We start from the raw sequence: 15617 nt of genomic DNA on the forward strand, positions 1-15617 counted from the left end.
AACGCGTGGTCGCTCCTCATTGGCCGCCGCGCTCAGCCAATGGGAAGCGGCCATCTGGGACGCCAACGTTCGGGGGCGCCGTCGCCGCCGGCGGGCGGGCGGGCGGCCAATGGGAGAGGGCCGCGCGCGGGCTCGGGCCAATGGCAGGGCGGCGGAGGCAGGGCGAGGGGCGGTGGGGGTATAAAAGGCGGCGGCACCTCCTCCCCCCTCCGCAGTGCCGGGCGGCGCCGGGCCGGGACGGACGGAGCCAGTGTTCCCTGACCCCCGCCATGAGCCCCCTCAGCGTCCTCGCCCCCGTCCTGTTCGGAGCCCTCCTGGCGGCCGCCGGCCCCACCCAGTTCTTCCGCGAGGAGTTCGGGGATGGAGGTGAGGGAGGGGCCGCCGGGGCGGGGGTCCCTGAGGGCGGGGCCTGAGGGGGGGGCTCCTGAGGTGAAGGGGTTGGGGGGGGGGCGGTGCCTGAGGAGGCTGGGGGAGTCTGAGGGGAGGCAGGAGGATGGGAGGACCCTCTTGTGTTTCGTGAGGGGAGAGAATGGGGAGACCTTCTCGTCTTTTCTGAGGGGAGAATTAGGGGATCCTCCAGTGGTCTGTGAGGGTAGAGAATGGGAGGACCCCCTATGACTTCTAAGGGGAGAAAGGAGGAGGCCCGTTGTGTTTTCTGAGGGGAGAGAATTGAGTGACCGCCCCCCCCCCCCGCCCGCCACCACCTCCCGTGTTCTGTGAGGGGAAAATGCCGCGATCCTCCTGTGTTCTTCAAAAAAATAATGGGGGGACTTCTCTGTGTTCTGTGAAGTGAGAATGGGGCCCTCCCTCCTCCCTCCTGTGATCTCTGAGGGGGAAAAAAAAAGGAAGGGATCCTTCTGCGTTGTGTGAGGGGAGGGAATGGGGGAGCCCCGTGTGCTCGCTGAGGTGACAGGGGACGCAGGAGCCACTCCTCAGGTGTGGGCAGCGGGTGGGTGGTGGGACAGGGAGGACGAGGCTGCTGAGGAGCCTCCCTGGGCCAGGAAGCGTGGGGGGCTCAGGGTCAGCCCTGGGCAGGCAGAGCAGGTGGACAAAAGGGAAATGAGCAGGAAAAGGATTGTGAGGAACACAGCACCCACACGGAGAGGCTTCCTGGGGGACTTGGCTTTCCCCTGCAAGCCTAAAACCATCCAGCGAGCAACCTGCCCATGCCCTGAGCTCCTTGCGGGGAGGGGGCGCCACGAGGGGTTGGAGGGTGCAAGGGCCAGGCCTGGAGGAGCCGAGGGTGCTGACCCTGCCCCCTCGCAGACGCCTGGACCCGCCGGTGGGTGGAATCCAAGCACAAACCCGACTACGGGCGCTTCGTCCTCACCGCCGGCAAGTTCTACGGCGACGCCGAGAAGGACAAAGGTGAGCCGGGGCGCGTGGGGTCGCGGCAGGCGAGGGAGACCTCAGGGCTGGGGTTTTCCCCCGAACTCTCCACCGCCACGCCCCACGTCCCGCAGGGATCCAGACGAGCCAGGACGCCCGGTTCTACGCCCTGTCGTCGCGCTTCGAGCCCTTCAGCAACCGCGACAAGACGCTGGTGGTGCAGTTCACCGTGAAGCACGAGCAGAACATCGACTGTGGCGGCGGCTACGTCAAGCTCTTCCCGGCCAGCCTGAGCCAGGAGGACATGCACGGCGACTCCGAGTACAACATCATGTTTGGTGGGCGTCCCCCCCTGCCCCCCCAGCTCCCTCGGGGGTGGTCTCAGCCCCTTCCCTGATCTCCCCCATCCTCACCGCGTTCCTCCCCCTCCAGGCCCCGACATCTGCGGCCCCGGCACCAAGAAGGTGCACGTGATCTTCAACTACAAAGGGAAGAACGTGTTGATCAATAAGGACATTCGCTGCAAGGTGGGTCTGGGGAGGGGGGGGGGTTTGGGGGTTCTGCTGTCCCCTGTGGGGTGGGGGGGGGTCTGCAGCCCTGCTGAGCCCACCCCGCCCCGTGTCCCCAGGACGACGAGTTCACCCACCTGTACACGCTGGTGGTGCGGCCGGACAACACCTACGAGGTGAAGATCGACAACGCCCGCGTGGAGTCGGGGAGCCTGGAGGAGGATTGGGATTTCCTGCCCCCCAAAAAGATCAAAGACCCCGAGGCCAAGAAACCCGACGACTGGGACGAGCGGGCCAAGATCGACGACCCCGAGGACACCAAACCCGAGGTGGGGAGGGGGGCTTTGGTGGGGGGGGGGGGGATTGTGGTAGAGCCCTGATGGGATTTGGGGGGGCTGGGGGAGCTCTGAGGGCTTTTAGGGATGGTCTGGGAGTAACTTGGGGGTCTCCAGGAGCTTTGGGGGGGTCTTGTAAAAAGGTCCTGGTAGAGTAGGGGGAGAATGGGGGGGGACTGGGTAAGAGCTGGGGAGGTGAGGGGGGTCTGTGGCGCCATCCTGGGGGGTCGCAGCAGCCCCCTGGGGGTCGCAGCAGCCCCCTGAGCTCTCCTGCCCCCCTTGCAGGACTGGGACAAACCCGAGCACATCCCGGACCCCGACGCCAAGAAACCGGAGGACTGGGATGAGGAGATGGACGGGGAGTGGGAGCCCCCCGTGATCCAGAACCCCGAGTACAAGGTGAGGCCTGGGGGCTGCAGGGGGGGGCTGGGGAAGGGGCTGGGCCCCCTCTGAACCCCGTTTTGTGCCTCCCCCCAGGGCGAGTGGAGGCCGCAGCAGATCGACAACCCCGACTACAAGGGCAAGTGGGTGCACCCCGAGATCGACAACCCCGAGTACAGCCCCGACCCCCTGCTCTACTCCTACGACAGCTTCGGGGTCATCGGCCTCGACCTCTGGCAGGTGAGGGGGGGTCCCCGGGGGGGTCTCGGGGGTCCCGAGGAGCTGCAGCACCCCCTGACTCCACCCCCGTCCCCACAGGTGAAGTCAGGCACCATCTTCGACAACTTCCTGATCACCGACGACGAGAAACTGGCGGAGGAGATCGGGAACGAGACCTGGGGGGCCACCAAGGTAAGGGGGGGGACGAGTCCTGGGGGCCACCAAGGTAAGGGAGCGGCCGAGCCCCCCCCCCCCGTGACCTCCCCACCCCCTCCCGCAGGACGCAGAGAGGAAGATGAAGGAGCAGCAGGACGAGGAGCAGCGGAAGAAGCAGGAGGAGGAGGAGAAGCAGCAGAAAGAAGAGGAAGGGGACGATGAGGGCGATGGGGACGAGGAGGAGGAGGATGAGGAGGAGCCCGAGGCCGAGCCCGAGGAGGCGGAGGCGGCCCCGCGGGACGAGCTGTGAGGGCCCCGCGGCGGGCCCGTTCTGTCTCTGTGAGACCTGGACTCTTTTCTATGGGCGCCGCCGCCCGCGGGCCCGGGGAAGCCGCGACCGCGCCGGGACCGAACCGGCACGGCCGGGACCGAACCGGCACCGGGTGCCCCGCGGGGCGAGGACTCAGGACCAGCGCCGGGGGCGGGGAGGGAGCGGAGTGGGTGGGGGGGGAAGAAGCACCGGCGGTGTCGCACGGGACTGTACGGGGGTGTCGCGATCCGGTTTCTATTAAATTAACGGACGGTCCCGGCGCCGCCGCTTCCTCCTCGTTATTCTTCCTCCTCTCCCTCCCTCGCCCGCGCCATGTTGCGGCCGCCGCCATTTTGTGCCGCCGCGCGCGTCACGTGACCGCGGCCGGGCCTGGCTTTAAATCGCTCTCCCCGCGTCACGTGACGGAGGCGGCCCGCGCGCGGGATTTTTCCCGTGTCACGTGACAAGGGAAACCCCCTTCCACGCGCGCCGTTCCGTGTCACGTGACTATTAAACCACCCACACCCCACACCCCCCCCCCCCAAGCGGGAGCGAGGCGCGCGCGGGCGCCGTGACGCACTTCCGGCGCCGCGGCGGAAGCGGCGGGGCCGCCTAAGATGGCGGCGGCGTGAGTTGCATGTTGTGGGGCCGCCGGGAGGAGCCGCCGCCGCCCCGTCCCCGTCCCGCCATGGCGGTGACCGTGACGCTGAAGACGCTGCAGCAGCAAACCTTCAAGATCCGCATGGAGCCGCACGAGACGGTGAGGCCGCGGCCGGGCCCCCGCGGGGGGCGCGGGCGGGGCCGGGCCCGGAGCTCGCCCCCCTCCCCCCCCCCCCCCCCTCCCCCGCCGCCCTCACACCGCGCCTGCCCGGGGTGGGGTGGGGTGGGGTGGGGGGTCCGGTGCTTCCCGGGGCTCCTCAGGGCCGGGATGGAGCCGGGTGACGGCGGGGGGGGCGTCCCCCTGACCCCGCTTTCGGCGAGGGGGGGGAACCGAGGGGCGGCACCGAGCGGGGCGGCTCCGTGTGCTCCGGTTCCCCCGGCTTCGGGGGGCTCTGCCCTGCTTTGTGGGGGGGAACCAAGGGGGGATCTCCGTGTCCCCGGTGTGGGGAGGGGGATCTCCAGGGGGGGGCTCTGGGTGCCCCGAATCCTCATTTTGGGGAGGGGGATGTGCCGGGGGGGGGGGGGTCTGTATGTCCCCAAATCCCCATTTTGGGGAGGGGATCTGGGGGTGCGGAGCTCTGTGTCCCCCCCCAATCCCATTTTGGGGAGGGGGCTCTGGTGCCCCTAATCCTATTTTGGGGAGGGGGATTTTGGGGGGGGAGCTCTGTGTCCCCCCCAATCCCATTTTGGGGAGGGGGCTCTGTGTCCCCCCAATCCCATTTTGGGGAGGGGGCTCTCTGTGCCCCCAATCCCATTTTGGGGAGGGGGCTCTTCTTGCCCCCAATCCCATTTTTTGGGGAGGGGGCTCTCTGTGCACCCAGTCCCATTTTGGGGAGGGGGCTCTGTGTCCCCCCAATCCCATTTTGGGGAGGGGGCTCTGGTGCCCCTAATCCCATTTTGGGGAGGGGGATTTTGGGGAGGGAGCTCTGTGTCCCCCCCCAGTCCCATTTTGGGGAGGGGGCTCTGTGTGCCCCCAATCCCATTTTGGGGAGGGGGCTCTGTGTCCCCCCACACCCATTTTGGGGAGGGGGCTCTGTGTTCCCCCAATCCCATTTTGGGGAGGGGGCTCTTCTTGCCCCCAATCCCATTTTGGGGAGGGGGCTCTGTGTCCCCCCAATCCCATTTTGGGGAGGGGGATCTGCCTGGGGGGGCTCTGTCCCTGTTTGTGAAGGGGGAAACTCGAGGAGCATCCCTGGGGTGGGGGGGCTCCACCTCCCATTTTTTTGGGGGGGTGGGGGATCCCCTGTTCTTGCTCACCCCGACATCCCCCCACCTTTTTGGGGCAGCTCAGACCCCCGGGGGGATGATTTGGGGCTGGGGGGGATTATTTCGGGAAAATTCTTCAGGAACATTCCGGATTGTTGTGCCTCCCCTGTGCTGCGGGGAGGGGCGAGGGGCGAGGGGCCGGTTTTGGGGCGCGCTGAGCCCCCCGTGGCCGCAGGTGCGGGCGCTGAAGGAGAAGATCGAGGCCGAGAAGGGCAGCGAGGCTTTCCCCGTGGCCGGCCAGAAGCTGATCTACGCCGGCAAGATCCTGAGCGACGACGTGCCCATCCGCGAGTACCGCATCGACGAGAAGAACTTCGTGGTGGTCATGGTGACCAAGGTGGGGGCCCCGGGGGGTCCCGAGGCCCTGAGGGGTCTCTGAGAGGGATTTGGGGGTCCCTGTGTGGGGTCTGAGGGGTCTCAGGGACATTTGGGGGAGCCATGAGGAGTCTCTTGTGGGATTTGGGGGTCCCTGTGTGGGGTTGGGAGGGACTCGGGGATGTTTGGGGGAGCCCTGAGGGTTTTTTTGAGGGATTTGGGGGTCCCTGTGTAGTGTCTGAGGGGTCTCAGGGACATTTGGGGGAGCCATGAGGAGTCTCTTGTGGGATTTGGGGGTCCCTGTGTGGGATCTGAGGGGTCTCAGGGACATTTGGGGGAGCCCTGAGGGGTATTTTGAGGGATTTGGGGGTCCCTGTGTGGGGTTGGGAGGGACTCGGGGATGTTTGGGGGAGCCCTGAGGGGTCTTTTGAGGGATTTGGGGGTCCCTGTGTGGGATCTGAGGGGTATGGGGGTCATTTGGGGGAGCCCTGAGGGGTCTGGAGAGGGATTTTGGGGTCCTTGTGTGGGGTCGGGAGGGTCTGAGGGGTCTGGGGGTCATTTGGGGGAGCCCTAAAGGGTCCTTGGGGGGGATTTGGGGGTCCCCATTTGGGGTCTGAGGGCACTGGAGGGCAGTGGGAGACATTTTGGGGAACCCAGAGGAGTCTGGGGAGGGATTTGGGGGTCCCTGTGTGGGGTTTGGAGGATTTGGGAGACTTTTGGTGGAACCCTGAGGGGTCCTGGGGAGGGATTTGGGGGTCCCCAGGGAGGCTTGAGGGGTCCCCAGGCCCTTGGGGAGGCGTTTTTGGTGGGGGGGGTCTCAGGTGTCTCTGGAGCCCCCCAGAGTGGGCGTGGGGGTCCCAGGGGATCCCCAACCGCCCCTTTCTCCCCTGCCCAGGCCAAGTCGGCGCTGGGCTCGGCAGCCCCCGAGGCCGGAGCCCCCTCGGAGCCCCCCGCAGCCCCCCCGGGGCCCCCCCCGGCCGCCGACGCTGCCCCTCCCCCCCCGGCCGCGCCCAGCGAGGAGACCCCGGCCCAGGACCCCCCTGCCCTCGCTCTGGCTGAGCCTGCAGCTGGGTAAGGGCTCAGGAACGGGTTTGGGGGGGTCAGGAACGGGTTTGGGGGGTCAGGAACGGGTTTGGGGGGCTTAGCAATGGGTTTGGGGGGCCAGGAAAGGGTTTGGGGGGGTCAGGAAGGGGTTTGGGGGGGGTCAAGAAGGGGTTTGGGGGGGCCAGGAACAGATTTGGGGGGTCAGGAACGGGCCTGGGGGCTCCAGAAGGGGTTTGGGGGGTCGGGAAGGGGTTTGGGGGGGTCTGGAACAGGTTTGAGGGGTCAAGAATGGGTTTGGGGGGGTCAGGAATGGGTTTGGGGGGGCCATGAAAGGATTTACAGGGTCAAGGGAGGGTTTGGGGGGGGTAGAAACAGGTTTGGGGGGTCAGGAACGGGCCTGGGGGCTCCAGAAGGGGTTTGAGGGGTCAAGAAGGGGTTTGGGAGGGGGGTCAAGAAGGGGTTTGGGGGGGTCTGGAACAGGTTTGGGGGGTCAGGAATGGGTTTGGGGGGGTCACAGGGGTTTGAGAGTGTCACAGAGATTTGGGGGGCCAACAACATGTTTGGGGGGGGTGTCACAGGGGTTTGGGGGGGTCACAAAGGTTTGGGGGGGCTCACAGGAGTTTTGGGGCTGCCCTGGATCGTTTCTCCCTTGTGTTGGCAGCTCCGTTCCCCCCCCGGGCAGCTCCGGGCGCTCGGCCGACGCCGCCTCCACCCTCGGTGGGTCCTGGAGGGTTTTGGGGGTCCTGGGGGGGCTTTGGGGGGTCCTGGGTGGGATTTGGGGGTTCCCAGGGCTGGACACGGGGCTGTAACAGGGCGTTGAGGTTTGGGGACCTCGCTGTGGGACAAAAAGGGGACGTTGGGGGCGTCCCGCTTCCTGAACTTCAGGAAAACAGGGTTTGGGGCTGGGGGGGGGTCCCATCCCAACAGCTGGGGGGGGGGGTGCAGTGGTTTTGGGGTGGGGGAGGTCCCTGGGGGTCCCTCCCCGCTGACGGGGGGCGGGCGGTCCCGCAGTGACGGGCTCGGAGTACGAGACGATGCTGTCCGAGATCGTGTCCATGGGCTACGAGCGGGAGCGCGTGGTGGCCGCGCTGAGGGCCAGCTACAACAACCCCCACCGCGCCGTGGAGTACCTGCTGACGGTGAGGGGGGGTCTCAGGGGTGGCTTTGGGGCCGGGGGTGAGGGGGCGGCTCCAGCCGCGGTAATCGCGTTTGCACCGTCGGTGATCTGCCCCACCGGGGGGTCCTGGAGGGTCAGGGGGTTCAGGATGGGGGGTCCTGGGTGGTCTCAGGGGTCCTGGAGGGTCAGGGGGTTCAGGATTGGGGTCCTGGGTGGTCTCAGGGGTCATGGAGAGTCAGGGGGTTCAGGATGGGGGTCCTGGGTGGTCTCAGGGGTCATGGAAGGTCAGGGGGTTCAGGATGGGGGGTCCTGGGTGGTCTCAGGGGTCATGGAGGGGTCAGGATGGGGGTCCTGGGTGGTCTCGGGGGTCATGGAGGGTTAGGGGGTTCAGGATGGGGGTCCTGGGTGGTCTCAGGGGTCATGGAGGGTCAGGGGGTTCAGGATGGGGGGTCCTGGGTGGTCTCAGGGGTCATGGAGGGTCAGGGGGTTCAGGATGGGGGTCCTGGGTGGTCTCGGGGGTCATGGAGAATCAGGGGGTTCAGGATGGGGGTCCTGGGTGGTCTCAGGGGTCATGGAGGGTTCAGGATGGGGGTCCTGGGTGGTCTCAGGGGTCATGGAGGGTCAGGGGGTTCAGGATGGGGGGTCCTGGGTGGTCTCAGGGGTCATGGAGGGTTCAGGATGGGGGGTCCTGGGTGGTCTCAGGGGTCATGGAGGGTCAGAGGGTTCAGGATGGGGGTCCTGGGTGGTCTCAGGGGTCATGGAGGGTTCAGGATGGGGTTCCTGGGTGGTCTCGGGCGTCATGGAGGGTCAGGGGGTTCAGGATGGGGGTCCTGGGTGGTCTTGGGGGTGATGGAGGGTCGGGGGTCCAGGATGGGGGTCCTGGGTGGTCTCAGGGGTCATGGAGGGTTCGGGATGGGGGTCCTGGGTAGTCTCAGGGGTCATGGAGGGTTCAGGATGGGGGTCCTGGGTGGTCTCAGGGGTCATGGAGGGTCAGGGGGTTCAGGATGGGGGTCCTGGGTGGTCTCAGGGGTCATGGAGGGTTCAGGATGGGGGTCCTGGGTGGTCTCGGGGGTCATGGAGGGTTCAGGATGGGGGTCCTGGGTGGTCTCAGGGGTCATGGAAGGTTCAGGATGGGGGTCCTGGGTGGTCTCAGGGGTCATGGAGGGTCAGGGGGTCCAGGATGGGGGTCCTGGATGGTCTCAGGGGTCATGGAGGGTTCAGGATGGGGGTCCTGGGTGGTCTCAGGGGTCATGGAGGGTCGGGGGGCTCAGGATGGGGGTCCTGGGGTGCTGCTGACCCCCCCTCGCCCCCCAGGGCATCCCCGGCAGCCCCGAGCCGGAGCGCCCGCCGGTGCAGGAGTCCCGCCCGCCGGAGCAGCCCCCGCCCGAAGGTCAGTGGGTGTGGTGGGTGGGGCATGAGGGGTGGGGCTGGCTGACCACACCCTCCGAGGCTCCACCCCTTCAGTGGGTGGAGCTGAGCACTCCTAAATCACCTCAGTAATTGCTGGAAGTGTGGTGTAGGTGAATTATGCTCATTTTGGGGTGTGGCCTGCTGTAAGCCACACCCATTTTTGTGTGGTGTGTGTAAGCCACGCCCTTTTTGGGGCGGGGTCTGTGATGCTGGAGGGAGTCCATGTGGCCCCGCCCCATCCAGGTATGGTTTTGGGGGGGTGTGGCCTCACCACACCCTTTTGTGGGCGTGGCCTCACCTGCCGGCCCCGCCCGCAGGTGAGAACCCGCTGGAGTTCCTGCGGGAGCAGCCGCAGTTCCAGAACATGCGCCAGGTGATCCAGCAGAACCCGGCGCTGCTCCCGGCGCTGCTGCAGCAGCTGGGCCAGGAGAACCCCCAGCTGCTCCAGGTACCCCCGGAGCCCCTTCCCCACCAGGTACCCCCAGACCCACCCCAGGACCCCACCTGGGCTGAGCACAGCTGCGTGTTTTCCCCCAGCAAATCAGCCAGCACCAGGAGCAGTTCATCCAGATGCTGAACGAGCCGCTGGGCGAGCTGGGCGAGCTGGAGGGGGAGGTGGGAGCCATCGGGGACGAGTCCCCCCAGATGAATTACATCCAGGTGACCCCGCAGGAGAAAGAAGCCATAGAGAGGGTGAGTGGGGCACGTTTGGGGTTTGGGGTTTGGGGCGAGCACGGGGCAGAAACGTCGGTGTTTGAACCCAGAGGTAACAGTGGGGGTGGGCAGTGGCAGCAGCAGGGGTGTAATTAGCATCCAGAGTTAATTAAAGCTGATGGGAAACGTTGGTTTTAGGGCGAAGAGTGAAGGGGAAGTGGGAAATAGGGTTATTAGGGTCTGGGATCAGGAGGTGCCAGCAGTGGGATCCAGGAATAATGGGGACAGGAGATCCCATCAGTGGGATCCAGGGTTAAATGGGATCACAAGGGGCCATCAGTGGGATCCAGGATTAAATGGGATAGGAGATGACATCAGTGGGATCCAGGATTAATGGGATAGGAGATGACATCAGTGGGATCCAGGATTAAATGGGATAGGAGATCCCATCAGTGGGATCCAGGATTAAATGGGATAGGAGATGACATCAGTGGGATCCAGGAATAAATGAGATCACAAGGTACCATCAGTGGGAGCCAGGAATAAATGGGATCACAAGGCGCCAGCAGTGGGATCCAGGATTAAATGGGACAGGAGATGACATCCGTGGGATCCAGGATTAAATGGGACAGGAGATGACATCAATGGGATCCAGGATTAAATGGGATCACAAAGCGCCATCCGTGGGATCCAGGATTAATGGGACAGGAGGTGCCATCCGTGGGATCCAGGATTAAATGGGATAGGAGATGACATCCGTGGGATCCAGGGTTAACGGGGACAGGAGGTGCCATCAGTAGGGCCCGTGGTTACCGGGGTCAAGGCCCGTGCTCCCCGGGCCGGGTTTCCCGGGGCGCAGGGGCCGTTGTGGGGGCGCAGGCCCGGTTTAACCCCCGCCCGCAGCTGAAGGCGCTCGGCTTTCCCGAGAGCCTGGTGATCCAGGCCTACTTCGCCTGCGAGAAGAACGAGAACCTGGCGGCCAACTTCCTGCTCAGCCAGAACTTCGACGACGACTGAGGGACCCCCGGGCCTCCCCCCAGCCTCTGGGGGGCTCCTGCTGCCTCCGGGGGGGGCCCCCACGCCGTGTGGGGAGGGGGGGTTTGGGATGAATCCAGCCTGGGCGGGGGGGGGATGGAGACCCCCAGCCCTGCCCCCACCCCAGGAGCAGGGGGTCTCGCTGCCCTGGGGGGGGGGGAGGGGGTCTCAGCACCCACTTTCTCCTGGTCCCCCCTCCCCAAAAACAAATTCCCACCCCCCCCCCGTCCGGCCCCGGGGAAGGGAGGGTGGGGGGGTGCCGCAGATCAAGCAAAACTGGCGGCAAAGAGATTAAATGCAGAGTTTTAAACCCATTCCGGGCTCTTCTCCTTCCCTGCGGGGCGGCGCAGCAGGAGCAGCTCCGGGGTGGGCTCACGGGACGCTCCCGGCGGTCATCGGACACCGGGAGTGTCCCGGTACTACCGCGGGGGTGGTCAGGAGGTCGCCCCGGTGGGTTTTGGGGGGATCTCGTCGCCCTCCGGGGCGGCCCCGGGGAGCGGCCGCTTGGCCGCCGCCGCCTCCGCCGCGGCCAGGGCGCTCCGGGCCGCCTCCTCCCGCTCCTGCCGCCGCCGCCGCTTCTCCTCGCGCCGCCGCTGCCGCTCCAGGTCGTCCAGCAGCTCCTGGGCTCGGGCCGAGGCGCGGGCGGGGGTCCCGGGCCGCGGGAGTCCCCCCAGCCCCGCCTCGGCCAAGAGCCGCTGCCGCCGCGCCGCGTCCGCCCGCGCCCGCTCCCGCGCGGCCTCGCGCTCCCGGCGCCACGCGGCCACGCGGGCCGGCATGGCCGCCAGGCTACGAGCCACCAGCTCCTGCCTGGGGACACGGGACGCGTGGGGACGGCCCCGGGACACCGGCCCCGGGACACCGGGAGCCCACCCCCAAACCCTGCCCGGTTCTCCCGGGACCGCCGGGCGATGCTCGCCAGGCCTCACGGTCCCAGTGCTGCCCAGCCCTGCCCCAATCCCATTCCCGGAGCTCCCAGTTTGTCCCAGTCCCATTCCCGGTGCTCCCAGTTTGTCCCAGTCCCATTCCCGGTGCTCCCAGTCCTCCCCAGCCCTGCCCCAGTTCATCCCGGTGCCATTCCCGGTGCTCCCAGTTTGTCCCAGTCCCATTCCCGGTGCTCCCAGTTTGTCCCAGTCCCATTCCCGGTGCTCCCAGTCCTGCCCAGCCCTGTCCCAGTCCATCCCGGTGCCATTCCCGGTGCTCCCAGTTTGTCCTAGTCCCATTCCCGGTGCTCCCAGTACATCCCGGTCCCATTCCCGGTGCTCCCAGTCCTGCCCAGCCCTGTCCCAGTTCATCCCGGTCCCATTCCCGGTGTTCCCAGTTTGTCCCAGTCCCATTCCCGGTGCTCCCAGTCCTCCCCATCCCTGTCCCAGTTCATCCCGGTCCCATTCCCGGTGCTCCCAGTTCGTCCCAGTCCCATTCCCGGTGCTCCCAGTCCTCCCCAGCCCTGCCCCAGTTCATCCCGGTGCCATTCCCGGTGCTCCCAGTTTGTCCTAGTCCCATTCCCGGTGCTCCCAGTTCGTCCCAGTCCCATTCCGGTGCTTCCAGTTCATCCCGGTCCCATTCCCGGTGCTCCCAGTCCTCCCCATCCCTGTCCCAGTTCATCCCGGTCCCATTCCTGGTGCTCCCAGTTTGTCCTAGTCCCATTCCCGGTGCTCCCAGTTCGTCCCAGTCCCATTCCCGGTGCTCCCAGTTTGTCCCAGTCCCATTCCCGGTGCTTCCAGTACATCCCGGTCCCATTCCCGGTGCTCCCAGTCCGTCCCAGTCCCATTCCCGGTGCTCCCAGTTTATCCCAGTCCCATTCCCGGTGCTTCCAGTACATCCCGGTCCCATTCCCGGTGCTCCCAGTCCTGCCCAGCCCTGTCCCAGTTCATCCCGGTCCCATTCCCGGTGCTCCCAGTTCGTCCCAGTCCCATTCCCGGTGCTCCCAGTTTGTCCCAGTCCCATTCCCGGTGCTCCCAGTTCGTCCCAGTCCCATTCCCGGTGCTCCCAGTTCGTCCCAGTCCCATTCCCGGTGCTCCCAGTCCCACCTCTCCTTCCTCCGCCGCGCCTCCTCCCGCTCCCGCTGATCCAGCACGGCCTCCACATCCCGGAGCGGCGGGTCCCACTCGCGCTCCTCCGCCTCCGCCTCCCGCAGCTGCTCCGGGCTCGGCCAGAGCCGCCACACCGGCACCCCCGACGCCTCCCCGAGCCGCCCGAACCGCCGCGCGGCCGCCCGCAGGTCATCGGGGTCGGCGGGGGCCGGGCCCGGCCGGCGGCGCAGCGGATCCGCCCGGTAGGGCCGCGCCGGGACCGGAACCGGCCCCGGGAGCCGGGACCGGGCCGGGCCCAGCGCCAGCAGCGCCCGCCGCAAGGGCGCCGCCATGTTGAGCGCGCGCCGGAAGTGACGTCAAAGCGGCGGAAGGCGCCGGCCGAAGGGGCGGGGCGGGGTCTGAGCTGTGGGTGGAGCCGTGGGCGTGGTTACCGGGCTGGGGGCGGAGCGTTGGGACGGGGGTCCCGGGGGGTCCCGGGGGGTCCCGGGTCCCTTCCGGGCCCGGCTCAGCCCGGGGCACTTCAGGGGACCTCGGGGGTGCCGGGGGGGCCCTGAGAGCAGCGTCCGGGGTGGGCTCGGTGGGACCGGGGAGCACCGGGGGCTCCTCCCGGGGGTCCCGGCAGGGTCTGGGGGGACTCCGCGGGGGAATGCGGCTCCTCCGGGGGGCAGCTGCCGCCCCGGAACGGCACCGGGGGGGGCCGGGGCCGCGCTGCCAGCGACCCTCGGCTCCTCCCCGTGGGGGGGGGGGCTGGGCTGGGGGCGGAACCCCCCAAACCCCCCCCCGCCAAACCCCCCCTAAACCCCCCCAAACCTTTTCAGCCGCCGCCAAGACCGGGGCTGTTGCCAAGCGCCGGGCGCCGTTAACCCCTCCGTGCCCGCCGCCCGCCCCGCGGGCCCCCCCCATCACCGTGAACATCCCCCCCCCCCCCCGCAATCACCGGGAACCCCCCCCCACCACCACCGGGATCCCCCCCGGCGGGAGGGGGTAACGGGAGCGGGGGCCGGGGTTACCGGGGGGGGTCTGCCGGCGGCGGGGCCGCTCCTCGCGGGGCCCCCCGGACCGCCGGGCCCCCCCCCGCCCGCGCTGGCGGGAGCCGCCGGGGCCCGCGGAAGGGGGGGGAGCCCTAATGGCTTCCAGGCCTCGGCAGCCGCCGAAAATCTGCCGCCAAGCCGAGCCAAAATCCCCCGAAATCGCCCCAAAAGCTTCCCTGGGCCTCCCCCGCGGCGGGGGGGGGTCCGATGGGCTGCGCCCCCCCGCCCTCCGCGGCACTCGGGGGTCCCGATTTCCCCCTCCGCCGGTGGAACCGGGGCCCCTGAGCCGGGCCACCCGGAGGGGCCCCGTTTCGGGGCGGTTTTGCCCGGTTTTGGGGGTTCTGCCGTTCCCGCATTGGAGCCCCCAGCCCCAATTTCCTCGGGGGGGGGGGGGGGGGGGCCTTGCCCCGGGACACCTGTGTCCCCCTCCCCCGCGTCCCCGGGGCTGGCAGGTGACACGCTGCGGTGTCACGACGTGCCCGAGGCGTGTCGCGACAAGCCGAGGCGCTGCCCCGCGCGTCGCGACCCGCGCGGGCGCCGTCCCGCCGCCCCCGCCCCGCTCCATCTGCGGCCGCAGCCGGTGACGGCGGCACATCTGGCGCGAGGGTCCCCGAGCAGCTGGTGGCGACGGGGGTGGGGGGGACACCGGGGGACACCGGGGGGCACCGGGGGGCTCGGAGACACGCGCACGCCGGCGACACGCGCGGGCTCCTGTCCGCTCTGCCGCCCCGTCCTGTCCCCGGTGTCCCCTCCCGGTGCCCGGCGGGGCGGGGGTTTCGTCCTCCCGTGTCCCCCGTGTCCCCCGCAGGGTGGCAGGGCCACCTCCCCCCCCCCCCCGCCGTGGCACCGGCCCAGCGCGGGGTGGGGACACAGCTGTGCCACCCGCGGGGACACGGGGGGGCGGGGGGCGCGACAGCCCCCCCAGACACTCGCGGGGTCCCCTCCCCTGTCCCCGAGGCCGTGTCCCCTCGTGCCACCCCGCGGTGCCGGCGGCGGCGGCGGCTCCGGCAGCGAAGGGGTGACAGCGGCGGTGGCGGCGGTGCCAGCGCTGGCACCGGGTGGTGACAGATGGCGGAGGGACGCGGCCGCAGCCGGAATGACAGATGAGGCTCCGCCGTCACCGCCGCTGCCATCGCCACTGTCACTGTCACTGCCATCGCCGTGTCAGTGCCAGAGTCACCCGCAGCGCCGTGGCACTGGCAGTGCCACCACCCTGTCACTGTCAGTGTCACCCACACCACCATGGCACTGTCACGGCCACTGCCATCACCGTGTCACTGCCACCACCGTGTCCCTGCCACCACCGTGTCACTGTCAGTGTCACCCACACCACCATGGCACTGTCACCGCCACTGCCACCACCGTGTCACTGCCACCACCCTGTCACTGTCAGTGTCATCCGCACCACCATGGCACTGTCACCGGCACTGCCATCACCGTGTCACTGTCACTGCCACTGCCACCACCGTGTCACTGTTACTGTCAGTGTCACCCACACCACCATGGCACTGTCACCGCCACTGCCATCACCGTGTCACTGCCATCACCGTGTCACTGTCACTGTCAGTGTCACCCGCACCATCATGGCACTGTCACCGCCATTGCCATCACCATGTCACTGTCACCGCCACTGCCACCACCATGTCACTGCCACCACTGTGTCACTGTCACTGTCAGTGTCACCCACACCACCATGGCACTGTCACCGCCACTGCCATCACCATGTCACTGCCATCACCGTGTCACTGTCACTGTCAGTGTCACCCGCACCATCATGGCACTGTCACTGCCACTGCCACCACCATGCCACTGCCAC

The 15617-nt window shown here is 68.1% G+C and overlaps 4 protein-coding genes across 6 annotated transcripts in view; 3 read left to right on the forward strand and 1 right to left on the reverse strand.

Moving 5' to 3' along the window:
• GCDH (glutaryl-CoA dehydrogenase) overlaps positions 1 to 15617 on the forward strand; it is a 55966-nt gene that overhangs the window by 11850 nt on the left and 28499 nt on the right. The window lies entirely within an intron of this gene.
• CALR (calreticulin) lies at positions 206 to 3308 on the forward strand. The gene is made up of 9 exons (XM_068178840.1): positions 206 to 366; positions 1267 to 1368; positions 1464 to 1667; positions 1762 to 1856; positions 1958 to 2167; positions 2459 to 2572; positions 2651 to 2794; positions 2873 to 2965; positions 3054 to 3308. The coding sequence occupies exons 1-9, from the start codon at positions 270 to 272 to the stop codon at positions 3237 to 3239; spliced, it is 1245 nt and encodes a 414-aa protein (XP_068034941.1). The 5' UTR covers positions 206 to 269; the 3' UTR covers positions 3240 to 3308.
• On the forward strand, positions 3299 to 11049 carry RAD23A (RAD23 homolog A, nucleotide excision repair protein). 2 transcript variants are annotated; one of them, XM_068178857.1, is made up of 10 exons: positions 3299 to 3308; positions 3917 to 3999; positions 5341 to 5502; positions 6376 to 6551; positions 7186 to 7241; positions 7536 to 7663; positions 8956 to 9031; positions 9369 to 9499; positions 9589 to 9744; positions 10609 to 11049. In XM_068178857.1, the coding sequence occupies exons 2-10, from the start codon at positions 3928 to 3930 to the stop codon at positions 10720 to 10722; spliced, it is 1071 nt and encodes a 356-aa protein (XP_068034958.1). In that variant the 5' UTR covers positions 3299 to 3308; positions 3917 to 3927; the 3' UTR covers positions 10723 to 11049. The 2 variants fall into 2 exon arrangements, with proteins under 2 accessions (XP_068034958.1, XP_068034957.1); XM_068178856.1 differs by lacking the exon at positions 3299 to 3308 and having other exon boundaries at positions 3816 to 3999.
• Positions 11160 to 13140, reverse strand: GADD45GIP1 (GADD45G interacting protein 1). Its single transcript, XM_068178860.1, has 2 exons — positions 12768 to 13140; positions 11160 to 11547 (listed from the first exon to the last, which is right to left on the reverse strand). The coding sequence occupies exons 1-2, from the start codon at positions 13100 to 13102 to the stop codon at positions 11175 to 11177; spliced, it is 708 nt and encodes a 235-aa protein (XP_068034961.1). The 5' UTR covers positions 13103 to 13140; the 3' UTR covers positions 11160 to 11174.

The sequence above is a fragment of the Anomalospiza imberbis genome, unplaced genomic scaffold (assembly GCF_031753505.1).
Source record: "Anomalospiza imberbis isolate Cuckoo-Finch-1a 21T00152 unplaced genomic scaffold, ASM3175350v1 scaffold_61, whole genome shotgun sequence".
NCBI classification, from domain to species: domain Eukaryota; kingdom Metazoa; phylum Chordata; class Aves; order Passeriformes; family Viduidae; genus Anomalospiza; species Anomalospiza imberbis.